This window comes from Carica papaya, chromosome 2 (genome assembly GCF_054855325.1).
Source record: "Carica papaya isolate Zhongbai chromosome 2, ASM5485532v1, whole genome shotgun sequence".
NCBI lineage: Eukaryota > Viridiplantae > Streptophyta > Magnoliopsida > Brassicales > Caricaceae > Carica > Carica papaya.
In genome coordinates, this window is record NC_142310.1 from 30,132,961 (window position 1) to 30,160,587 (window position 27,627).

General features: G+C 35.8%; 2 protein-coding genes across 2 annotated transcripts; one reads left to right on the plus strand and one right to left on the minus strand.

Moving 5' to 3' along the window:
* Positions 1-13,077: 13,077 nt before the first annotated feature.
* On the plus strand, positions 13,078-16,906 carry BRL2 (BRI1-like 2). The gene has a single exon (XM_022054348.2). It carries the CDS (start codon positions 13,334-13,336, stop codon positions 16,745-16,747), a length of 3,414 nt encoding a protein of 1,137 aa, XP_021910040.2. The 5' UTR covers positions 13,078-13,333; the 3' UTR covers positions 16,748-16,906.
* Positions 16,907-22,217: 5,311 nt separating this feature from the next.
* Positions 22,218-25,247, minus strand: SGR5 (C2H2-like zinc finger protein). The gene is made up of 3 exons (XM_022054350.2): positions 24,703-25,247; positions 24,214-24,613; positions 22,218-23,270 (listed from the first exon to the last, which is right to left on the minus strand). The coding sequence occupies exons 1-3, from the start codon at positions 24,815-24,817 to the stop codon at positions 22,517-22,519; spliced, it is 1,269 nt and encodes a 422-aa protein (XP_021910042.1). The 5' UTR covers positions 24,818-25,247; the 3' UTR covers positions 22,218-22,516.
* Positions 25,248-27,627: the final 2,380 nt, after the last annotated feature.

The window sequence follows — 27,627 nt, forward strand, 5'->3', positions numbered from 1 at the left end:
ATTTCAAAAGTTTATTATTTTATCTCACCGTTTAGTTTTCTTATTTACCTAACACATCATTAGAGAATGAAACCATTTATTTGAAAACCAAAATAGTACTTTAGCACATAAAATTAAATATACATATATCATGTCAAATAATAGAGAAAATCAAATAAATCATGAAATACACAGATATTTCATGTCATGTTTCGTGAAGTCATTCAAACTTCCATCTCTGTGGTTAGGTACATATTTCCAACTGCCCAAGTGGAATGACCAGATCAGATATAGATACGGAAATTTATTCAGACCCACTTCCGCCTGGCCAAACGATGGTACGGTATATGACCACGGTCATGCCAATCATAGTGGTCATAACAAATATCTATAGTCATGACATTACTTAGCCACATGTGATCCCTACAAATAGTGTGATACTACTTTCGTCAAAGGGCACGTTGTAACATCCAAATTATTTTTTTGTATTATTTTTATTTTTATTTTTGTATTTGAATTTTTTAGATTTTAATTTAATTTAATTTAATAAAAATAAAAATAAAAATAAAAATAATGATTAAATTGGGTAAAATTATTATTTGGATTTAATTAAAATTGATTTTGAAAAAAAGGGGTGAAAATTTAGATTCTGGGGGTATTTTTTTAAAAAAAAATCGAAAACCGGGAGTTAAAACGTAATTTAGAAAAGTTGTGCCACGTCAGCAACCCGATCAGCAGCCCCGGCCAACCAAGACACGCCGCGTGGCAAGAAAACGCTGACACGGGATGGGCCACGTGGGCGATCCGCGTGCGCGCGATCGGACAGTCCAGATCTGTTCCCGTGCGCACGGACGGCCCAGATCACATGGCGATGGACGGCCCAGATTTAATCTCAAATAAATCGTGATCGGACGGTCCAGATTTAATCTTGAAGGACGGTTGAGATTAAAAGGCGAATGGTATAAATAACCCCACCCGCACCTGACCACAAAACCCTAGCCGCCAGTGCCTCGCCGGAGAAGAAGAACTAGACGCCGGAGGAGCCGGCCGCTGCCACCCGCCGCCGCACCGGAGAATTTTTTGACTGCCAATCGAGGTAAATTTTCTCTCATTGGCTCGTTTTTCGATGCTGAATCCGCCTATGACCAAACAGGAGCCAAACCACCGGCCAATCGGCCAGAAAACCCCGCCGAAGTCCAGCGGCGCCGCCGCGATTTCCCTCTATTTTTGCCTCCGATGAGGCCCTTCCCGGTCTCCGTTCGATGCAATTTTTATACCACTGTGATCACCGTCCTTTTCTCTACAGGTTGACCGGAGCAAAATATCAAACCGCGACTCGCACCAGAGAAGTCACCGCACCCGAAAGCACCGCTGCCGGTAAGTCTCATTTTTTCGTGATTTTTTTGCCCACCGAGGGCCCTAGGGTTGTTTTATCGCAGGAACCAATGCAAGTTTAGCTGAATTCGGCCGAAAATAGCCAACCCGAGGCGGATCGTTGCCGCAGACGGCGGTGCCGTCGCCGGAGCACGACGGAGCCGCCGTGCCGAAATCCCGATATTGGCCGAAAAGGGGTCTTGGGTCTAATTTGGGGTTTTTGAAACATGTGCAGGTACCGGTAGCACGTTTCAGTTTCCGAGAAAAATTCAGAGAATTTAGGGACAGCCCGTAGGCATACTGTAGAGCCGATTTCAGACCCCGAAACAATTAAAGATCCCTCACCCTATTTTCTATCATGGCATTAAAGCTTAATAAATAATTAAACGGTATTTTGTGACTTTATAGATATGTATAATTAATTGAGGTTACCAATGGAGTCCGAATCTGATACATTGTTGGTCAGTTGTTGTTTGATCTATTTTTCAGTATTAAATGCAGTATGATAATTGATGTAATTATTTTATGGTCTCGTATGCATGAATCATAGTTTCTTTTATTATGGTTTGTATTATGGTGAACCCGATACTGTGTTGTCTTGTTTGGTATCAATTACTGGTTTACATATTTGTGTATGATTGGATGATTGAGACCAAAGAAAAGGGTAAAAAGGTTATATGAATTGATAAGTGGATAATGTGGACAGCCTGACTAGATATCCTGAGAGATAGTGGACGGACCGGGTCCGTAGGGAACTCTACCGGGAACGTGGTCTCTCATACTGAACAGGATATGGAGACCTTATGTGTTTTGGCGCCCATACCGGACGGGGTATGGGGACGGCTCGTTTTACCCTCATACCGGATGGGGTATTGAGCTTTATGGTTTTGGCGCCCATACCGGAGGGGGTATGGGGACGGCCCTGGAATCAGGTTATTAATGTTAATGTTTCACGTGTAGCGGGGACCCCCTATGGATCCCCATGGATACTAGTAGGCTGGTAAAAGAGGAAATTTATTATCTGATTATTGAAGTGCAAAAGTAGGACATGTGTTCTGTTACAAAGTGTATATGATTTTATGATGATTATCATATTTTTATTTTTATAGGTTATTTTCATGAATCTCACTGAGGTAAGTGGACAGTAAAGGTTTTTATGTTAATAAATGAGTTTGTTATAAATTATGCTCAATTGGTCGTTTTTGTTTTCTACCGACCTTTACTTCTGTGGCAGTGAGATAGTGTGATGTCTTTACTGGGCTAGTGTAACTTATTCCTTACTTAACCATTTCAGATCAGGAAGACGTGGTTCCCGAGCCCGTTCCGCAGGAAGACGGCGAGTTAGACGCCTAAGGACTTTATAGCTCTATTTATAGTTTCTATTTCGAGTATCACTTTTAATTAGCTTATTCTTTCATGTTTTGAGTACGTTTTTGGTTATTGTGTAAGGGATGTTAATCAAAATTTTTATTACGCTTCCGCATTTAAGATTTTTAATACATACATCTTCATTTAAATTTCTGGGGCCGCTACAGTTAATATCAGAGCCAGGTTCCTCGGACTCATCCCTTACACAATAATGCTTAGAGAAATACCCACCGATAAATCGTTACTCAACTCTTCCTTGTGAAATGCAAGTGCAAAGAAATGAGGAGATGAAGACCCCTACTAAACCGAGCAGCCCGGGATGATTCGCTTCGAAAAGATGTGGATAGAATATTTGAGATGCTGGGAAGGATCATGGCCGCCAGCAAGGTCGAGAGGAGAGAAGGGAGTTACCCGAACCTCCCCCACTACCACGGGTTGAGCCACCGCTACAGCAAGCGGATCCCGAGCCACCCCGGCACGAGCCTGCTCTACCACAGTACCACCCGGCACCACCGCCGCAGTACAATTCGGTGCCCCACAGGGCCCCCCAGTCTATCCCCAGCTGGGCCCAGTCCCTCTTCCACGGGACCCAGCTTATTCCTTGATCGACCCAAGCTACATAGAGAGGTACAGGAGACTGAACCCTTCCACTTTCGCAGGGGGATCCTCTTTTGAAGATGCCCAGTACTGGTTGGCGGAGACTGAGAGAGCTTTCAAGACCTTGGGAGTGGTTCCCGAGTAGAGAGCTGCCCTTGCTTCCTACATGCTGGTAGGGGAAGCAGGTCATTGGTGGGAGCTCAAACAGACCACCCTGCCTACACCAACCACTTGGGAGCAGTTCTTAGTGGCCTTCCATGCGGAGTATCTCCCTGAGCACATCCGACACCTGAAGGAGATGGAGTTTGTTTAGCTGGTCTAGGAAAATATGACGGTATCAGAATATGCTCATAAGTTCCTAGAGTTGGGTCGATACTCCCCGGAGACATTGATGGATGAAGGTAGGAAGGCCATGATATTCCAGTGGGGCCTACGCCCAGAAATCAAGCAACACTTATGGGTACTGGAGCTCAAGACATATTCAGCCGTTCTAGCAAAGGCACAGATTGTGGAGAGGAGTTTCAACATCCGTCCTCAGTCAGCAGGGAGTCACCGACCCTCGGCTCCACCCTGCAGACCAGCACCTACTGCGCCAGTCCAACCAAATAAGAGGTCCAGACCAGTGATCCAGGGCCCTCCTCAAGCTCCAGGGGCAGCACGTGGAAAGATCTGCCAGCACTGTGGCAGGGATCACGGGGACCGACCATACTACCGCCTCAACAACACCTGTCACATATGTGGTAGTGTCCAGCACTATGCGAGAAAGTGCCCGAGGAACCAGAACCAATGAAGACCTCCTTTTCAGGGCAGGGTTTACAACCTTACCTAGCAGGATGCTGACGCCGACCCGAACGTGGTACAGGGCAAGCCCAAGAAGGAAATTTATATCCAGGATGCCGATGCCGACGCCGACCATTCGATCGCGCCTGAGAAGGGAACGGATCCGAACTATCCACATGCACGAAAACGCATCCAGACTGTACGATCCCGGGCACGCGAATTGCCAGCGTGGCCTCCCTCGTGGCATCGAGTCAGCGTGCCTTGCCACACGGTGAGCTACGGTTTGTTGGGGCTGCTGACTGGGCGGTCATACGTGGTACATTTTTTTCTAAATTATATTTTGACTCCCAATTTCTGATTTTTTTTCTAAAACATTTCTCGAACCCAAATTTTCACCAATTTTTCCAAAATTATTTTCAATTTTATCCCCTACCTATTTTTTTTTCTATTTTTACATTAAATAGAAATTTATAATTTTAAAATTTATATTTTTATATATTAATTTTTAAAATTAATACCGAGCTAAATTTCGAGTCCGGGTATTACAACTCTCCCCTTTAAAAAGAAATTAGGTTTCTCAAATTTGTCTCTCTTTCACTCAATCAAACAGTTTGGGATACTGAGCTCTAAAGTCTGATTTCTAGCTCCCATGTGGCCTCTCTGTGTGTGTGATTCTACCATAGGATCTTAATAAAGAGAATTTCTCGGTTGCGGAGTACTCTGCTCTTTCGGTCTACAATACCCACCAGTACTTCCTCGCATAACAGATTCTCCTAGAGTGAAAGGGGCTCGTGGGCCAAGATGTGAGAGGAGTTCAGGTTGTACTTGCGTAGCATGGACATATGAAACATATTATAGATCTTGAATAGTGCTGGAGGTAGTGTCAGTCTATAGGCGACGATGTCAATTCTGTCTAAGATTTCAAATAGCCCAATAAACTGGGATTTAGTTTCCCTCTCTTGTCAAACCTACTGATTCCCTTAAAAGGAGTGATCTTAAAGAACACCCGATCACCTTTCTCAAATTCTAAATTCCTCTTTTAAGTATCCGCATAACTCTTCTGGCTACTTTGAGCCGTCTGGATGCTCTTCCTGATCTTAACTATTTTGGCTATAGTCTCCTCCACAAGATCTGGACTGAATAATTTTTTATCACCCACTTCTTTCCAACAGATCGGTGATCTGCATGAGCGGCCACATAACGCCTCGTATGGAGCCATGCTGACACTTACTTGGTAGCTGTTATTATAGGTGAAATATATTAGGGGTAAATGATAATCCCAATGGCCCCCAAAGTCAAGAACGCAAGCTCAGAATATATCTTCCAGTGTATGAATTGTCATTTTTGATTGTCCATCAGTCTGATGGTGGAATGCAGTACTAAGGGACAGTTTTGGTACCATGACTTACTAAAAACTATACCAGAACCAAAAAGTGAACCTGAGATCCCTGTGAGATACTACTGTCATTGATACTCCATGTAACCTAACTATCTGCTGGATATACATTCTTGCTAACTTATGCAAGCGTCAGTCATCTTGATGGCCAAGATATGAGAAGACTTGGTGAGCTATTTAACAATTACCCAAATGATATCATATCCCGAGTGTGCCCTAGGCAATCATGTCATTAAATCTATTGTGATATGTTCCCATTTCCACTCCGAAATTAGTAATGGCTGAAGTAGCCCGCCTGAGCATTGATGCTCTATCTTGACTTGCTGACATACCAAATACTTAGAAACAAAGTTGGTCACATCCATTTTCATCTCGTTCCACTAAAATCGGGATCGCATACTTTGATATATCTTAGTGCTTTCAGGATGCATGACAAACTTTGAGCTATGAGACTCGGTCATGATATCCCTTTTCAGCTTACTATCACATGGAATATACATCATGTTCTGAAATCTAAGCAACCCATCGGTAGAGACTCAAAATTTTAAATTAACTCCCTATTCTGCATCTTTCTTGAGGGCTGTTAGGGTAGAATTGGCAGATTGGGCTTCTTTTATTCTCTGAATCAACTCAAGTTGAACAATCAGGAGGGCCAAGTATGTAACTCTCTTTATGTCCTAAATTCGTATCTGTTGTACAACCCCTATTGCCATGCATTCTGAAACTATTAGGTGAACTAATATACCTGTACTTTTTCTGCTGAGTGCATCGGCTACTATGTTGCCCTTGCCTGGATGATACAAAATGTTGCAATCGTAATCTTTGAGGAGTTCTATATATCTTCTCTTACGCATGTTGAGATATTTTTGAATGAATATTTTTTTCGAGCTCTTATAGTCGGTATAGATATGAAAGTCTCTTCATACAAGTAATGACGCCAAGTTTTCAAGGTATGGATAATCGCAGCAAGTTCTATGTCATCGGTGGCATAGTTTTTCTAATGACTCTTTAACTACCTGGACCCATAGGCTATGACCTTCTCATCCTGCATCAGAACACAACCCAATCCCAGGTAAGAGGCATCACTATAAACTGTATATCATCCTGTTCCGCTCGGTAAGACCAACACAGGTGCAGTAGTCAACCACTTTTTTAGTTCTGAAAAACTTATTTCACAGTCCTCTTTCTACTTAAACTTGACGTTCTTCTTTATGAGCTGAGTCAAAAGATCAGCTAGGCTAGAAAATCCTTCCACGAACATGTGGTAATAACCTTACATCTCCAGAAAGCTACGAATCTCCTTGACCGAGGTTAATTTCCCAATTGAGCACTGGCTTAATTTTTTTGGGGTTCACTAACATTCTATCCCTTGATATGATGTGCCCTAGGAAGATAGTCTGCTCGAGTCAGAACCCATACTTACTCAACTTTGCATACAACTTCTTTTCTGTAAGAACCTACAAAACCTGAGTCAAATAGTGAGTGTGTTCCTATCTATTTTTTTAATAGACCTGGATATCATCGATAAATACAATGACAAACTGATCCAGAAATTATCTGAAAATCTTGTTCATTGAATCCATGAAGATGGTTGGTGCGTTGGTTAGTCCAAATGACATGACCAAAAATCATAGTATCTGTACCTAGTTCGAAAAACTATTTCGGGAATGTCTTCTACCTTAATCTTTATTTGATAGTAACCTAAACACAGATCTATTTTGGAGAAGGCTTGGGCACCCTACAACTTATCAAAAAGGTCATTGATCTTGGAAGGGGTACTTGTTCTTGATCGTGACCCTATTCAGTCCCCTGTAGTCAATAAATAACCTTAATGTCCCATCTCTCATTGCTTGCAAATGGGACTCCAGCACTTTAAGGAGAAACACAGTGTTGGATGAACACATTGACCTGCAATTTCTTAATCTATTTTCTTAACTCTTTCATTTCTACATGACTCCTTCAGTAAGGAAAAACTAAGATAGGCTGCGTGTCAGACTGAAGGTTTATAGTGAACTCAACTTCCCTGTCCATTGGCAGTACGAGATGTTCATAAGGAAATACATCTGAAAAATCACGGACTACCGGGATATCTTAAATACAAATTTCTTTCTTAAGTTATTATATTGTAGAGAAAATAACTGAGTTAAAGCGCTATGTACTAAGGAATTTGTTAGAGGAGAATAATATTCGAAACTTTTATTAACTTGTAAATAACTCTTTGTTAAGAGGCTTAAGTACAATTTTTCTCATAGAAAAAATCCACGGTAGCATGATACGTCGCTAACCAGTTCATTCTTGAAAATAGATCAGGGTCCCCCATGTCAGTCTCTATCAGGTCCATCATGGGTGAAACCGAGTCCCGTGGAAGACGGGCCAGATGTTGCTAGGGAGGGACCTGATGGCCCTGTATCAGTGCTGGATGATACGGTAGTGGCTCCGAATTATATTGTAATGGTGTCGGATGATACCACGGAGGAGCAAAGTTGCATCGAGATGGCGTTAAATCCTCTCATTGTAGGGATAACTCATAGTGTTGAAGTGATGGAGGATCAAATAGTTCCCTCCTCACTCCCCTGACCCACTGGGCAAAGATAAGTCTCTTTAAAATCTCGAAAAGCCGATTAACATCCTCTCGAAGTGACCTATTTCAGGTTGCCATATTTAACAATGGATCTCATCTCCTCGTGTCTTTCTACTTATTTTTCACAATGAAGAATTGAGCGATAGTTCGTATTTGGTGTTTTAAAATTATTGTGTAAGAAATGGTTCTGAGGAACGTGACTTTAATACCAACTGTAACAATTCGAAACTTAAAAGAAAATAAATTATAAATTGAATGCGGAAGTAAAATAATAGAGTTAGGATTTACATTCCTTACACAATAATTTAGAATACCAAATAGGGATACAAAAATGACCCTTCTAAAAAAACAAGCAAAAAATCAAGAAATAAATGAAAAGTAAGTAATTAGGTGTCATAGGACGACCTTCACTAACCTTTCAAGGGAGTCCAAGTGGTGAACTATTCATAACCCACTTATTGATAAGGTTCTGGATCTTGGTCATCTTGATATGAAATAGTTAATGAAAGGGTGAGCTATACTACCTAGTAAAAATATCACACTATTTACCGATACAGAAATGAAAGTTGGTAAAAATTATAAAAACAACTGATAAAGTTCTTAATTTAAGTAAATTCATTTATCATAAGTAAAATCATTTATTGTATACTTTCTATAGCGAGATTTCCAAAAATTGACCTATAGATGCAATAACACAAAAAAATATTATAATCTCATATTCAATTGGCCAGAACAACAACTTTTTCTTTTTTATTTGCTTACTGGTATCCCTGGGGGTACATAGGAATGTCCCACTATGCATGAACCTATAACAAAACTTGTCAACTAACTGGCCGTTCCCATACCCCGTCCGGTATGAAAGTGAATTGGACTTTCCCCATACCCCGTTCGATATGAGCGTCAAAAATATCATTCCTCGATACCCCGTCCGGTATGAGATAACGTTTATGATAAGGTCTCATATGTACCTGGTCCGTCCACTATCTCCTAAAATATCCAGTAAGACAACTGTCTTATTCATTCACTTAACAAAGCAAATTTTTCATTTACATTTAATTTTTAGTTTCACAATTTAACAGTAAATCACACAAGACAAGTAATACATGCATCAAAGAAACACAACCGAATCATCTTACCAATTCCAATGTATTATCATGCATTCAAAATTGTAAAATCAAATTATTAGTTAAAACATAACAAACAGTAATGAATAATCGGTTCCGGCTCCATTAGTAACTTGTAATAATTATCAAAGTTTTCTAAATTTCGTAAAATACCGTATTATTTATAATTAGACTTCAATTCCATAACAGGGAATAAGGTAAGAGATTCTTACCCGGATCGATGTCCGAAATACTAAACTTTTAACTGCGCCTACTAGCGGTTTGTGGGTTCCCTGAATTTTTCTTCGGATATTAAAACACACTTTAAATACCTAGAAATACCCTCAAAAAATTCCAAAATCGATGTTAAAAATATTTTTCAGCCAATTTTAAAATTCCGACACGGCAGCACTACCATGCTCCGGCGATGGCAACGCCGTCCGCGACCATAGTTTGCCTCAGACTGATTGTTTTCGGCCAGTTTTGACCGATTTTGATTGATTTTATACTCATCCCTGCGAGAAAACACGTTAAAGGGCATTGGTTGGCCAAAAAAAGTCGAAAGACAAAAACTTATCAGCGGTGGAATTTTTTAGTGCGGCAGCTCTACCAGTTCACCTTCGTAGTTGGGTATTTTTTTCGGTCAACCTGTAAAAAACAGAATGGTAAATATAATAGTAAAAAAATTACACGAAACGGGAATCAGAAATGGGCTCATCGGAGGCAATTTTTAGTTTTTCCTGCGGTGGCGTCGTTGGATTTTACCCGTAGTTTCTGGCTCATCCGTTGGTCTTTTTTATTCGATTTGGCTATGAGGGTGTTTAAAATCAAATTTCAAGAGAATAAGAAAATTTTTACCTTTTTTGGCGGTCGGAGGTGGCTCCAACGCGGCGACGGGCGACGATCAGCTCCCTTCTCCGACAACTGGTTCTTCTTCTCCGGTGAGGGGCTAGTGGCTAGGGTTAGAGTTCGGTATGAAGTGAGATATTTATACCTGTCTCTCTTTAATCTAGACCGTTCATCGTGTTTGATCTCGACTGTCTAATTGCATTTAAAGAGAAAATGAATCTAGACCATTCATCGCGATTTGATATGGACCGTACGATCGCATTTAAAGAGAGAACAAATCTGCACTGTTTATCGCGTTTAATCGCGACTGTCCGATCACGTCTGGGGAGGGAATGGATCTGGACCGTCTACGCGCACGAGAACACATCCAGGTCGTCCGATTTCGGGCACGCAGATTACCAGCGTATCCTCCCGCGTGGCACTGAATCAGCATGTCTTGTCATGCGGTGCACTCCGGTTCTTCGGAGCTGTTGACTGAACAGTCCTACGTGGCTTATTTTTTCTAAGTTATATTTTGATTCTTAATTTCTAATTTTTTTTTTCAAAAACACCCCCGGAACTCAAAATTTCACATATTTTTTCTAAAATTATTTTCAATTTTATTTTCTACTTATTTTTTTTTTAATTTTACATTAAATAAAAATTTACATATTTAAAATTTATATTTTTATATATTAATTTTAATTTTTAAAATTAATCCCGGATCAAAATTCGGGACGAAGTGTTACAAATTTTCTTAATACCACATAAAATGTCATGTAGTATCTAACATGACATTCACTTGTACCAAATCTAATCATAAATACTTTGACAAAAAATAATGAGATTAATTAGCTTCATGTAGGAGAAAGCATATTAATAAGAGTAGACATTAGGAGTGGGATGGGTTTGATTCAAGGTAATTGTAGTTGATAGCATATGTATACATATATTGATATATATATATATATATATAATTTAATGAAGAAAGGAAAAGTAAACTAAATCTCCAACTTGAATTTTTTTTTTAAAAAATAAAATGATTATTGAAACAGCTGTTTAAACTTCAGCGACTGAAAATATTACTTATGTAAATAATTATAGATTTAAATACTAATCCCTTCTCAAAACTTCAAAGAAAGTAAATTTAAGAATGCTAAAACTCAAATGTGATTGGGGCCAACCCAGGATTAGAGTTATAATTAGATGGCACAAACACCATTGATTAGGTAATTGCATAGGTTTTATGCAAGGAGGAATTTAAGAGTGTTTAGATATACATAGGTCTATATTTAAATATATATATATATATATATATATATAGAGAGAGAGATATTTGAAGAATAAGATTGGTCCCATACCTAGCTAAAAAGTAAGTTTTAAAGTGTAAAAAAAACACACACAGATGTTTATCAAGTGTGGTGTATAACAGTAAATAGAGGTTTAATCTTGTCAACCACCAAAAGGAAAAGGGTGAAGAAAGTGGAATCATCACCTCCCACCACACCTTAATTGATGTTGTTTCTATTGTGGGCCCTTTTTATTTATTTATTTATTTATTTACAGTTTTACAAAATATCTCTCTAACCTTTTTTTTTTGTTTTAAATTTAAAAAAAGAAAAGAAATCAACAAATTAATTGATACCCTCGAGTCACTACTAAGTGAACTGTATCATTGATTCTCCTCCAAAATTCAGCAGAGATGGGACCCACACAAGTGATACCCTTTATTAATTATAAAAATTCCATAATTAACCTAAATAAAATAATATTAATTAAAGGTAAATATTAAAATACATCATCTTCCCCTCTCACTACAAATGTACATATATACTTACATACATGTATCTCTCCAAGGGCAAGGGAACACCTTGGTTTCTTGGACCACACTTTTGGCCATCATTTTTAGATGTAGAATTTTCTGGTTTCTTTAAAAGGGTATAGAAGTGAATTGGGTGAAGTAAGATAATTTGATAGTATAATATATTAATCTTATGGGCAATATTTTTATCTTTTTTGAATGATTAGCAAAAAAACTAAATAATATAACATAAATATATACATAATTTTTTTTTTATTAATTCATATTAATAATTAATGATTATATTAACATAAATGAGAATGATAATAATAATGACAAAAATAGAACAGTAATAATAATAATAATAATAATAACAATACTATTAATAACTATAATAAAAAAATAAAGTGATGTTAATAATAATAATCGTAATGGTAAGAGATATATATATTTAAATATATATTCACTTTTTATCTCTTTTTAATATATTAAAAGTAGCATGTAAATTTATATAATAGTAAAATTTGTATAAAAATAGATAAACTGAAGAATTCTTTTAAAAATAATTCGGATATTTATCAAAATGTCAACTCATAAAATGGTTCTTGTGGATTCTTATTATTGTTCGAAAAAGACCTTATTAAGAATCGGATTCTCAAATATAATTAACCTGAAATATTCCTATCAAGTTGCTCTAAAAATCCCATGTAATGAATCTCAGCAACTCCCTCTTGGATCATACAAAAAAATCAAATCAAAACTAGTAATTAACCTAACATTAATGCATTAATTAGGAAACTACAAAATTTATTAAGTTTATAAAATAGGAAAGTAAAACCAAGTTGCGCATAATGATGGAGAGAAGTGCGTGAGTTGGTTTTTTGGTATGCAAAGTCGCCTACAGTGATCTGTGCGAAAAACATTCTCTCACGCTGCTTGTCAGAAAATGACCCTCGGATCAACAAACCGCAGCCTTCTTTTTTATTTTTATTTGGAGAGCCGATCTTAGATAGACTTGTGTCTGTGGGTCCCATCCCTTTTGACCATAAGTCAAATCGCCCGAGACCCTCTCCTTCTCCTTCTTCTATAGTTTCTTATACTCTTCACCCACGAACCGTATAACTAAAACTTATATTTGAAAATTACATATAATAATATTATTATGCACACATTGCTTAATTATTATACCATTATTTTATAATCTTATGACTTCAATAAACATATATGATATATATCATGTGCCCCTCTCCTTTCCCTTTTCTCATCGCTCTCCTCCTCCACCTTCCCTCCCTTTTTCATTTTATAAAAAACTCTGTAAAAATAAAAGCAACTTCCTTTTCTAAAGCTTCTCTTCCTGCTTTGCAACAACTACTACTCATCATTTTCACCACTCTTTCTCTCTCTTTCATTCACTCTTCCTCTTTCCCTCTTCTCCAAACTCTTCTCTTTCTCTCTCTCTTTCTCTCTCTCTTTCTCTCTCTCTCTCTCTCTCTTTCAGAGCAGAGTTTCTGCAACTTTCTTCATCAATGGACAGAAACCCAGTTCAGTCTTTGTATCATCTCGCTCTCTCTCTTCTATTCCTACTCTACTTTTTAGTTTCTGCAAGTGAACAAGGATCACCCACTACTCCTTCCGTCAAAACAGATGCAGCGGCTCTACTTTTGTTCAAGAAGATGATCGTGAAAGACCCAAATGGAGTACTCTCAGGTTGGCAACTCAAAAGGAATCCATGCAATTGGTATGGAGTTACATGTTCTTCACAAAGAATCAATCAAATTGATCTTACTGGCTCTAATCTTATGGGAACTATAAATTTTGAACCTTTTTCTTCTCTAGATATGCTCTCTGTTCTCAAATTGTCAGCTAATATGTTCACTGTAAATACTACTTCTTTGCTTCAACTTCCATCTGGTTTGAAACAGCTTGAGCTGTCTTCTGCGGGACTTGTAGGTCTTCTCCCTGATAACTTTTTCTCCAAATTGCCAAATTTGGTTTATGTCAATCTTTCTTTTAACAATATAACAGGGTTTTTACCTGAAAATCTTCTTGTCAACGCTGATAAGTTGCAGGCTCTTGATCTTTCTTATAACAACATAACAGGTTCAATCTCAGGTTTGAAAACTGAGAATTCTTGCAATTTCTTGTTGCACCTTGATCTTTCTGGAAACAATATAATGGATTCCATCCCCAACTCTCTTTCGAATTGCTCAAGCCTGAAAACATTGAATTTATCGTTTAATTTCCTCACTGGAGAGATCCCAATGTCTTTGGGAGATCTCACCAGTCTTCAAAGATTGGATCTTTCTCACAATCATCTTACTGGTTGGATTCCATTTGAATTGGGAAATGCCTGTAATTCACTGCAAGAGCTGCAGCTTTCTTACAATAACATTTCGGGCAGAGTCCCTGGTTCTTTATCTTCCTGTTCTTGGCTGCAACTTTTAGATTTATCCAACAATAATTTATCAGGTCCCTTGCCAGATTCTGTTTTTCTGAATCTTGGCTCGTTGGAGACCTTGTTGTTGAGTAACAACGCCATTTCTGGTCCATTTCCTTCCTCCTTATCGTCGTGCAAAAGTTTGAAAATTATTGATTTCAGTTCCAATCAATTTTCTGGGATAATCCCACCAGATTTATGCCCTGGCGCTGCCTCGCTTGAGGAGCTTAGAATCCCAGATAATCTGATTATAGGAGGAATTCCAGGCCAATTATCTCAATGTTCACAGCTAAAGACGATTGATTTCAGCTTAAACTATCTCAATGGATCAATCCCAGCAGAGCTGGGAATGCTGGAGAAGCTAGAGCAGCTGATCGCATGGTTCAATGGGTTGGAAGGAAAAATCCCACCTGAACTAGGAAAGTGCACGAAGCTGAAGGATCTTATTCTCAACAACAATCATCTTAGTGGTGAAATCCCACTTGAATTATTCAATTGCAGCAATCTTGAATGGATATCTTTAACAAGCAACGAACTCACTGGTGATATTCCAAACGAATTTGGCCTTCTGTCCAGGCTGGCTGTTTTGCAGCTGGCCAATAATAGCTTGACTGGTGAGATACCAGGGGAGCTAGGAAACTGCAGCAGTTTGGTTTGGCTAGACTTGAACAGCAACAAGCTCACCGGAGAAATCCCACCTCGGCTCGGTAGACAGCTTGGTGCCAAATCTTTAAGTGGAATTCTCTCTGATAACACTCTGGTTTTTGTCAGAAATGTAGGGAATTCATGTAAAGGAGTTGGAGGGTTGCTGGAATTTGCAGGAATTCGACCAGAAAGATTGCTGCAGATACCGACCTTGAAGAGCTGTGATTTCACCAGAATGTACTCTGGCGCAGTTCTGAGCCTTCTAACCCAATACCAAACGTTGGAATACCTTGATCTTTCATACAATGAACTCAGAGGAAAAATCCCAGATGAAATTGGGAATATGGTGGCTTTGCAGGTTCTTGAAATAGCACATAACCAGCTTTCAGGAGAGATTCCATCAACACTTGGTCAACTAAAAAACTTGGGTGTCTTTGATGCATCTCATAACAGGTTGCAGGGTCAAATTCCTGAGTCTTTCTCTAACCTTTCTTTCTTGGTCCAAATTGACCTGTCCTACAATGAGTTAACTGGTCCAATTCCACAAAGAGGGCAGCTAAGCACTCTTCCTGCAACCCAGTATGCTCACAATCCAGGACTTTGTGGAGTTCCATTGCCTGAATGCCGGAACAGCAACAATCAACCAGCAACGACCGGAGATGTGGATAGCAGCAAAGTAAATCGAAAGCCTCCAGCTGCATCATGGGCTAATAGCATTGTCTTAGGCATCCTCATTTCGGTTGCTTCTGTATGCATTTTAATCATATGGGCAATTGCAATGCGTGCAAGGCGTAAAGAAGCAGAGGAAGTAAAGATGCTCAATAGCTTACAAGCTTCTCATGCAGCTACGACATGGAAAATTGAGAAAGAAAAAGAGCCGTTGAGCATCAATGTAGCAACTTTCCAAAGACAGCTGAGAAAGCTCAAGTTTTCACAACTCATCGAGGCTACAAACGGCTTCTCTGCTGCAAGTCTAATTGGGTGTGGAGGTTTCGGAGAAGTGTTCAAAGCGACATTGAAAGATGGCTCAAGCGTAGCCATCAAGAAGCTGATACGACTGAGCTGCCAAGGTGATCGAGAATTCATGGCAGAAATGGAAACTCTTGGGAAGATAAAGCATAGGAATCTTGTCCCTCTACTGGGTTACTGCAAAGTAGGAGAAGAAAGGCTGCTAGTCTACGAGTTCATGCAGTTTGGAAGTCTTGAAGAAATGCTCCATGGAAGACCCAAGACACGAGACAGACGAGTTTTGACGTGGGAAGAAAGGAAAAAGATCGCAAGAGGAGCAGCTAAAGGACTCTGCTTCCTGCACCATAATTGCATCCCCCACATCATACACCGAGACATGAAATCAAGCAATGTGTTACTAGACCACGAACTGGAAGCTAGAGTTTCTGATTTTGGAATGGCGAGACTCATCAGCGCCCTCGACACCCATCTGAGTGTCAGCACACTTGCAGGCACACCCGGGTATGTCCCGCCGGAGTATTACCAAAGCTTTCGATGCACGGCAAAGGGAGATGTCTATTCATTTGGGGTCGTCCTGCTTGAACTCCTGACCGGAAAGCGGCCAACAGACAAGGAAGATTTTGGAGACACGAACTTGGTGGGTTGGGTGAAAATGAAAGTAAGAGAAGGTAAACAGATGGAGGTGATAGACCCAGAAATAGTTTTGTTGAGTAAAGGGAGTGAGGAGGATGGAGAAGTAATACAAGTTAAAGAAATGGTGAAGTATTTGGAAATTTCACTTCAATGTGTTGATGATTTTCCATCAAAGAGGCCAAATATGTTGCAGGTGGTGGCGATGTTAAGAGAGTTAATGCCCGGATCTGGAAATGGAAGCAGCAACAGTGGTTAAGTTATTGTTAGGTTTTCTTAAAAGATTTGATTTTAAGAATTTTGTTGTATCTATTCTTGTCTTCTTTGTTTCTTTTGTTAATTACTACTGTCTTGACAGGGAGTGTAAGCTTGTTGTTATATTGGCTTATAAATGAGAAAAACTCAGTACAAGCGCCAATTATCTTTAATAATTGTAATAAATTATTTTTAGTAAATTAATTAAAATAAATAGAAAAATACAACACATAGGGAGGTTATTTATGCTAAATATAAAATTAGAAGACTCCATAGAGAATTAAAAAAGAAGTATAAAATATGATTATTGAATTTATAAATTATTTATTTTCTATTTTAAATTTCGATACGAGACTTATATTGTGAAGAATGATAGTTAGAAATTGTCCGATACCTTTTAATTATTGAATTATTTATATTAATACAAATGTGATTTCGAAGTTACATTAGAATTTGATAATAAAATTTTATTGATTTTTCAAAAAAAAAAATACAAAGAAGAAAAAATATGTGATTTTTTTATCAATTATTTACTTTGTATTAAACACATATTTTTGTCAAATTAATTAGAATTGCATATTCATAATGTTTTCTTACAAATATATAAATGTTGTAATATGTTTAATCATCACTTGTTTCTTTTTCTCATCTTTTGCTCTATTATTTTTTTACTTATAGTCGAATGTATTTCTCGCTCAGCGTTAAATATTATAATAATTAAGATGATTAAATCGAATTGAAAATATTTTTATTAAATAAAATTAAGTAATAAATAATATTATTCTATAAAATTTAGTACTTTTATAAATGTTTCTTTGAATCGATACTAATCAAACATGGTTTATTGTTAATCTTAATACTTAATGAGAACATATAATATAACTACAATACGTTTAATAGTGTAAAGTACTTCACATTATATTGATTTAAGTTTATACTATTGGAAAAAAATATTTATTAGCAAAGTAAAATTTTTTGTGGTCTCTAAAATACTGTTTTCATAAGTTAATTAGTTAGATATATTTATTAAGTAAGTAAATAAATGCTTAAAATACCTCTCTGCGAATCATTAAATAAACAAAAAATTGAGTCTTTAAAAATTGAAAGAGAAGCAAGACATCATTAAGGCCCATGGTGTAGTTCAGCCTCTTTAGCCCACTTCAAAGGTAGCCCACCTTATTTCTCTTACTTACAATTAATATTAAAAAATTGTGGGTTCCAATTCCACTGTCTATATTTTTTATATCATTGTTAGAAGGTTGTGTTACGATTAATATATATATATATATCATTATATAATTAGTAAAATGTATAATTTTTTATAAAAAAAAAACTCATTTTAACTATTTTTTGAAATTTCAGACAAACTAAAGATACATATACAATTTAAATTATCTTGTTATTATTTCTGTATTAAGATCATTATATTTTCCTTGTCTTTTCTCTTTTAAATAACTATATTTAGTTTTTCTCATTAAAAATTGGTTCTATTTTTATCTCTTTTTATAATAATATTATAATTTTAAAAAAAATAATAATAATAACTTTTTATTTAAAATAATTTACATCTATATCAATTTACTATTTATATCATTCAGTACAATAGGTTATTTTACAATGATTTAAGTTGTAATGTTAGAGCAATATGCAAGGTGTATATTATTATTGTATTTATTTTGCGAATGTTTCGTATTATTGTTAAAATATATAAATAAAATAATAATAATGAGAAAGTAAAATATTATAATTGACTTTTTTTATTAAAAAAAAAAAGTTAATAAACATCATAATATTTTAATGATGCAAATTATATATATTTTTTATTTTTTTTTATTTTTCTCCTTTTGGAATGGTAGGGTGTGACGCCACATGACCTCACAACAAGCAATTAGAGCACCGATCACTTTTGTATTCTTTACTAAAAAATTGTGTAAAACAACAATTATTAAAAATGGCAGCAAAATTATTTGCACACGTGCACGCACGCACACACAGACAGACATATATATATATATATATATATGTCAAAATGTAATATTTTCTTTACTTAATGTTTAAGTGATTCTACATATTTTATTATTTATTTAATATTTCTTCATTATTAAAACATCTCAATAACATAATAATTTTTTTACGAAAAATTATTTATCTTGAATTTCATGGAAGAAAATTTAACTCATCCAAGATGACTTCCCAAGTCAAAACACAATGAGAATCAGGCATCAATAGTAATTTATTTATTTTTTCGTTTGATCTTTTTATTTTTTTACAATTAATTCAGAAAAACAAAAAAAAAAAAAAAAAAAAACACTTTAACCACCAAAGAACAAAGTTTTTTTAAATTTAAAATAATTTATTAATAAAAATATTAATATCATCTACCTATTAAATTATTTTTATTTTTTTATTTTAATTAGTTGAGATGAATTTATCATTCCTAAAAGAAGTAATTATTATTAGATGGATAAACAAGGGTAGAGAAAGGCCCAATTGTACTATTCAATTATGAATTGATTCCAGAATTCACGTTTTGTGTCTCTAAGGAAGAGTGGAGCCAAAATAGTAAATCGCTATCATTCATAAAACAATAGAGGCCCAAACCACACAACTCCATCATCTTAAATTTTGACAATATATGCCTACCATACATTTCCTATTTTATCTCTTTTATTTTCTTTTTCTAATTTCTCATTTCTTATTTCTTCTAAGGATGTGAGATTTGATGTCAAAGGAATTTTTTTTTTTTAAATAAAAAAAAAAAAAAAACCCACTAAAATACTTCTCAAATTTTGTTAAATTATTGAACATAATTCAATTAAGTTTTAAATAAGCAGATTTATGTGGAGAAGTGTGATGTTTATGTTTAGTTTATTTGGTTATATATCGTGCTTTTCTCTATATATATATATATTTTTTAAAAAAAGTTTATATTCTGTTGATTAGCTGCGGGAGCCAAATGTTGTGGATGTCTACTAGGAGTTTTGAGGGGGACTCCCTATGTTTATTCAGTTTAATGAGGTTTAGCATGTTGATTTAATCATTTGAGGCTTTGTGTGTGTGTGTGTGTGTACGTATAGGGTACATGGGAGATATTTAATAAAAGTTATGTTTAGTTTCTTAGATATAATTGACTATGATCTTATATTAATTAATATTCTCTGCCTTCAATAATAATAGATTATTTATTTATTTCTACTTACATTACCATAAAAATTAGAATATGAATATAGTTGAATTAAAATCTTATTAATTATAATTAAAATACATAAAGTTATAGGTGATTATTAAAAACAAAAAAAAAATATTAATTTTTAAATAGATGAAATGATAAAAGAATAAAACAGTGATTTACTTTTGTATTTAGTGTTAATTTAATGATTTTATATTTTTATGAAGATATATATATATATATATTCATAAACGTAAGTTGTATGTTTGTGGAGGTAGGGAAGTCATTTTCTAAGTCTTCCATGTGGAAGAGATTTTCTATGCTATCTATGAAGATTAGGACATAGAGACAAGCTTACTTTTTATCTCACTTTTTCAAGCAATTTATTTTTTTTTACAGAAAAAACCCAAATATTAAATTAAAAGTATCTAACTTACGATGATAATTAATCTTGTTTTGGGCTGTGGGTTTGGGCTTTGTGGAGGGAAAAAGAAGAAGTCGGATGGACCGGGAGAAAATAAGAGCTATATATATATATATATATATATCTATCTATCCATCTATCCATCCAGTGGACAAAAAGAGGAAGGTGCATTAAAAGGTGGGGAAAGAGGAGCACGTGGTCCCGAAATTGAAAAAGCAAAGAGAGAAATACAAACCCTTTTTGGTGCCTTGGCTTTTTTGCTTTGGTTTAACTTGTGAAACAAATATCAACTACACCCACCACCATTCTCATCATCTATTTTCTTTCTTCTCCTTATCTTCTTTATAGTTCACCATTATTTAACACGTATGTATGTATCTAAAGAAGGAAAGAAAGAAGAAAGAGAGAAAGAAAGAAGATGATGAGAAAAGGGTTGGTGATGAAGGTAAAAAAGAGAAGAGAAGAGGGTAGAGTGAATGTTGTATGTATGTAATGAAATGGGTATTAATGAAAAAGGACTGCTTGTGTTGCTGGTGTCTCTGCAAGTCTATCAGATTCTGATAAAAGTGAGTGAGCGAGAGGTGTGTGTTGTTTATGTATGAGAGGGACTATTGCCTGCGTATAACCATTCCAACTGTGGCACTGAAAAACATGGTCTTTTTATAAGCATTTAAAAGGGACAACAAATGCAGTGAAAATGACAACCCTCTTTCCCCTCCCTCTCCCTTTTTTTTCAAAAAAAAAAAACTCTTTTTTCTTCTCATATATATATATATTACACTTTCTCTCTCTATATATATATGTTTCTCTCTCTCTCTCTCTCACTATATGTATATTGGGTCAGCATCTTTGAATGGCCCTTCCTATTTTTTAGCAAAATGGTCCCCAACCTCAACCAGCGTAATCTAATATCCACCCCCATAATACATATGATCCATGTGGTTTTGTTTTACCCTCCATTAAAACCATGCAAATTAGCCCTTCAAGATCCATACTTATATCCCTGGAGCTACACCATTTTACACCAACACTGTACTTACATTGCATCTTCACTACTTAATTGGCTGTTTCTGAATCAACACCACACAACCATATATAAAAATTCATATATACTAGCTAGCTAGCTAGTGATATAATAATGAACGCTCATAATTACAAGAACTTGTGAGTAATAATTCTTCAGTCAGCTTCCTCAGTTTTTCATGATTACGCTTTCTCTAATTTCAAACAAATCAACCACATATATATGTATGTACGTATGATGATTGCCCTTCAAGCTAAAGGTCATAAATTAACCACAGGGTGGTAAGTATTTGATTAAACACGTACGGTATATGACTTAATTACGTGAGAGAGGGATTACATGTATATATATCATGTTAATCTACGGTTCTTAATTAGGTATAAGTAGAGATTTGCATGAGTTTCTTTTTTCTGGTTAATTAATTATTAACAGTCTCCTGATCACGATGAAATAAACTATTCTTTGGGTCATGATGAAACCAGGAAACAACAAAGTCATATCACAAGAAAAGGTCATATGTTCATTATAGCTTTTGTTGTATTACTGTTTCTTTTCAGCACCAAGAGCTCAATATTCAAACTAGTGCATTTTAACACAAGCACTCAGTACTTCACCACTATCAACAAAAGAAGAAAATTAAAGGAAGGGTAGTAATTGGCCACATGGGCTTCACAATATAAACCTGCTTCTGTGTTTTATCTAATTATGCATCATCTTTTTCTACGATCTGGGAATCGTATGTAAATACACACACAAATACATATATATATATATACACATATAAAATTGTATATGATACTGCTCCCAACATTAATATTGACTGAATGCTAGTTACAATGCATACATATACTTTGGCCTTTAAAACAAATGAAGATATATTAAAGCCATTCAAGAACCAGTTACAACTTACAGTATCCATTTAATCATCAACACCGCAACAATTAATGGTCAGAGATAAATAAAACCTACTTGACATAGCCAAAGAAAATCAGTAGGCATAATCAAATATACAAATACCCCAAAAAAAATTTTGAAAAAAAGATTGAAGAGCCTTGTAACGATATAAGCATGCATCTTGAGCTGAAGAGATTGTTTTTTTAATCTTTTTCCTTTAAACTATAACATACATAGTTGCATGAGGAATTCCAGTGCTGTTTCACTCTCCTTCTCCTTCGGTGGTGGCCGAAGACATATAACTCATAGCAAGCGAGGTCTCGTCAGCTGCTGCGGCCACCGTGGCAGTGGACGCTTGGAATTGTTGCTTGCAGGCTTGGCAAGTGATTTGCATCATAGTAGCACCGATCTTCTTGGTTGCTTGCTCTTTCAAAGCTTGAGCCTTTTCAAGTTCAGCCTGTGCTTGCTGCCTTATCCGCTTGGCATTCGCGAACTCAAGCTCAGCCATCTCAATCTGTCGCTTTGCTTCTTGTCTAGCTTCCTCCGCATATGCCTTCTCGGCCACCGCCAATTGTAACTGCTCGTTAGCAAACTCTTTTAAACGGGTGGCTTCCATCGCCGACTCACTTGCACTCTTCTCCAGCTTTTTTCCAGACTCAAGATTGTGGTCACCGTTATCACAAGATCCAATTGAAAGCTTCAGACGGGTCTCGAAATTCTCATCTGAATTTGATGATGGGAGGAGCTGGAGTTCAAGATTGTGTTTTTTGAGATGATGATCAGAGGCAGCTGGGTGGACGTTCTTGTTGTTGCGATCCGAGTAGAGGAAGACAGGCTCAGTTGGCTTTGGCGCCAGTACTGGCAGTCCAGGCAGTGGGGCTCTGCTAAAATTGGCGTCACTTGACGGACTGGTGCTCGATGCTGTTCGAGACGAGCAGGCTTGTTGCAGCGACTGTAACTCGGGTTGGACTCGACGGACTGTGCACGAATCTTGGTGTTCAATGAAACTCTCCACCCTGAAACGACCACGTTTTCAGCAGGATTCTACTTGATGTTTGTTTACTAACGTACGTTAAAGAAGCCGCTTGTTCTTGAACTTGAGAATATCTCAATGGTCAAGTTTCATGACAAAACATATATACGTACACACACACACACACAGAGTAGTAGGTCAAGGAATAATAAGCAAGCAGCTTACAAAATCTAGTTCATGCAGGGTTAGCAAGAAGCAAGGGCAATATAAAATTGGTTTAAGAATCTGAACAGTGGATTACGTGACTAGGTTTACCAAATGAATTTATAAATAAATTATAAGCTAAAGAACTCAAAATGGGGTCTATCTATCCTTAAGTGACTAGTGATATATACATATATATATATTATATCATGGGTATATTTGCGTTTTATAATTTTAGCCAACAAATACTGTTATTGGGAACAGTAAGTGGCAACAACACCTTGAACCACCATTGGCTAATATACATGATATAAAAACTTTGAAACATGAGGTCATGTTTGTACTGTAGATGAAATCATTCTTGGATTTGGGATGACTACCAAAAAAAGTTTTGTTTGTTTAAAGAAAATAATAAGCTTATACTTGCTTGAGGATCATGATAAAAACCCCAACAAAGGCAAGAGCAAGACTCGGACAGAAAAGCTTGCAATTCTTGTACAATTGAAAATTAGATTTGTTAAAATTCTATTTTTGGGGATTTTAGGGTTTCAGACCTTCAGTGGAGGTGGGGAAACCAGTACAATTTAAGAAAAACAATACCCTTTTGGATTTCCTTTAAAATTTTTGATTTAAAGCAAAAAAACAAGAGAAAAGGAGTTATAAAGAGAGAGAAAGAGAATCAGAAAGAGGAGAAAAAGTAGTATGTGAGTGATAATTATTTATGGGTATTAATTGATTTTCTGGTATATATGAATATAAAGAAATAAGAAAGTAATTAAAACCTGGAAAACACACGGCCACAGTCACAAGAATGGCCTCTGGTACCACAAGTCTTGAGATGTGCCTTGTAATCGGACTGAACAGCATATCCTTTGGAGCATTTCTCGCACACCCACTGCTTGTGATTGCTATGCTTCCTCCTGAAATGCTTCTTTATGCCAACCAGATCTCCCAAAGCATGGCACGGGTCATGGTGCAAGCAGCTTGGCTCTGGACACACAAACACTTTCTTCTTCACCTCCTGCGTCTCTCTCTTGAGCAACTTCCAAGGGACCTTGTGCCGCCTCCTGTGCATTTGCAGGTTCTGGTCTCGCTGGAACCCTTGATTGCAGATCTCACACACGTATCGATCTGATTCCAATAAGGTCTTGGGCGATAGAGAAACGACCTCTGCATCCGGATCTGCAAAAAGAAAAGCCATCAATTGAATCGAAGAAAGAAGGATGAGGATGATGAGGAAGGCAATAGTGAGTGGGTTTTGGCTTTTTTACCTGGTGTACCAGCAGGCCTTCTTTTCCTTTTGTTGGTGACCCCATTTTCAGAGGAAGGAAAAGGATCAGAAGAAGAAGATGGAGCAGCAGAGGAGGAAGTTGTTTTGTCTAACATGGGTTAGTGCTGGAATCTGTGGCTTCTGGTGGACTATATGTTGGGGGTGAAGAGAAATCAATCAATCGTTGAGTGTACAGGTGATGATGAGAAGTTTTTGCTAGTAGTGGGTGTTTCAGCTTTAGCAAGAGAAAGAAAATGGGTGGAGAAAGAGAAAGAGAGAAAGAAAGAAAGAGAGAAAGAGAGAGAGAAAAGCTAAGATTGCTTTCTGCAATCAGCTTTCTTTAAGCTTTAAGCTTTTTAGCTTTTTTCTTAATTTCTCTCATGGAGGCTTTCTTGGCTTTGTTGTTTCATTGACCCCCACCTCGAGCAAGTATGGTTGTGGCAAAGTCTTGCTTATAAAGCTCTCTGTACAGTGTTTATACACACAGAGCTCTTCGGCTGTATAAAAATTTGAGAGAGAGAGAGAGAGAAAGAGATGAACCAATCACAATGGCTTGAAACTCTGAGCCCACACACACACAATAAGCACAGGCATTTGGACAGAAACAAAAGAACATCCTCTCCATAAGAAAACAAACACTCATTATTCATATCACACAGTAATTTGCATGAATATTGCAGGCCGGGGCCTCTCTTACACGTGATCTCTCTTCCTCCTCACGTGACCTCATCCTCTCTCTCTCTCATTAAAGTTAAAAAAAAAAAAAAGAGAAGGGTAAAAGATTTAACTATGGTATAATAATAATTACTAATTACTGACGCAAGTAACTGCAGTCTTTTTACTGAATAATGATGGTGAAGTAAATTAAGCAAGATTAGTGTATTTGAAGCAGCCTTTTTAAAGGTGAAGGAAGCACGATTAGTCACTTTCAGGAATGCCGTAATGATTTCTTTTACGAGGGGTTTTCTTTTTGTTTTTATTCTTTTTTTTCACCTCCCATTTCAAGTAAATATTGCGCCATTCACTTCTTCTTCCCCCCCCCCACCCACCTATTATTAGCTTCCGTCAATTTCTTTATATATATATATATATATATACATACACACACTTACATATCCATACATACACATAAAAATATTACTAGTAATTTGGATTAAACATTTTGTATATTAATGCCTATACTTGATGACAATATTTTTTCAATTTTTGCTAATTACTTAAATTTTCATTTCCATTAATTATGACAATAAGTACCACGTTACATTATTATAAATAAAATTAAATTTTATGTACACCCAAATTTAAGCTGTACTTACAAAAAATATAATTGAACATGCCCATCAAAACGTTACATTGGGTAAACTCTCTTACTCTACTCAATGTTTGCAAGTAATTGTTTTATAAGTCAGGTAAGATATTACCCATCAAAAGTCAATAATATTATTCATCACACGAGAGGTAAATAAATTCAGTGTCAATAAAATTTTCAAGATAGTAAAATAAAATATATAAATTTTTATTTTAAAAAAATATTAAAAATGAAGTTTATAAATTTTTTATATATATATCATTTGACAGAAATTCTATATAATCTTCAACTTCTTATGTTACTCATATTGTATTATAATATTTTCTTTTGTCAATACTGTAGTCGTCAACTACTATTATTGTCACATTCATCTCATTATTATCACAATCACAGTGATTTTTATCGTCACTATCACGTTTACTATATTACTATTATTACCATCACAACTATTATTAATATCACTTCTATTATTGTCATTTTGTCACACATTACCTCTTGTTATTGTTGCCATTGGCAATTCTGTTGACTACTAAAATCAAAATATCACACCATTGTAACCACTCTCGTCATTGCTGCATACTTTGCAGCTATTGTCACCACTTTTCCATTTTCATCATCGACCATTACCACATTATTTTTACTGTCATTGCCACCATTAGCACTCTTATTATCATCTGTATAGCCAACGTAATTATTTTTATCACTACTACTATCGTTATTATTGATCTTTTTTAATAATAAAAATTAGATTTTATAATACTTACACTATTAATTAATTCTACATATTTTTAATATTACTACTGTTAATTCTATTTGTGCAGTATCATTATTGAAATTGAATATTATTATTATTGTTGTTGTTGTTATAATTGTAAGTATCGACATTAAAAGTAGTGAATATTAATATAAATTACAAAAATAATAATGTAAATTATTATTTCTAGTCATTCAAATATATAACAAATTACCCACAAAGAACTTATTTACCCCAAATTACACTAATATTTGTTACAAACTTAGAGTAGAGACTAGTTAAGGTAGCATAGCGAATATCCCTTACAAAGACAAGGGAGGAAATTTCAACTTTGCTGAATGATTTTAATGTTTTAAATTAAAGATAATATTTTGATACACAGTAATTAACAAAATTATGCTATTTATTTTCTTTTATCCAAACAAAAAGGACAAGAAGCATTTGTTTTCTTCTTTCAATTTTATATTAATCTTGTTTTATATACATAGACACATATAGATAATGTGCTAGCATCTGTCTATGCGCATCAACACTCCATTATTATACACCTGCAACGCAAATTTAATTATCTTGTCTTAGGAATTTGACTTCATTAATTAAAACTCATAGTACGCAACGCAAATTAATTAAGCACATTTTATTCCAAGTTCAACAACAGATCAAGAATTGATCTCCTCGTAATTATTCTACTAGAACTATTAGGAAGAAATTGTACGTAGGAAAACTTGTTCGATGTATTTTTTAATAATGTTTATTGTTTAATTAATCAAGAAATCTTAAATAGACCATTAAAATTGACATTTTTCTATAATCAATTATCAAATATTGCTGAATGCAATTCTTGAATATGGTATACTGATAAA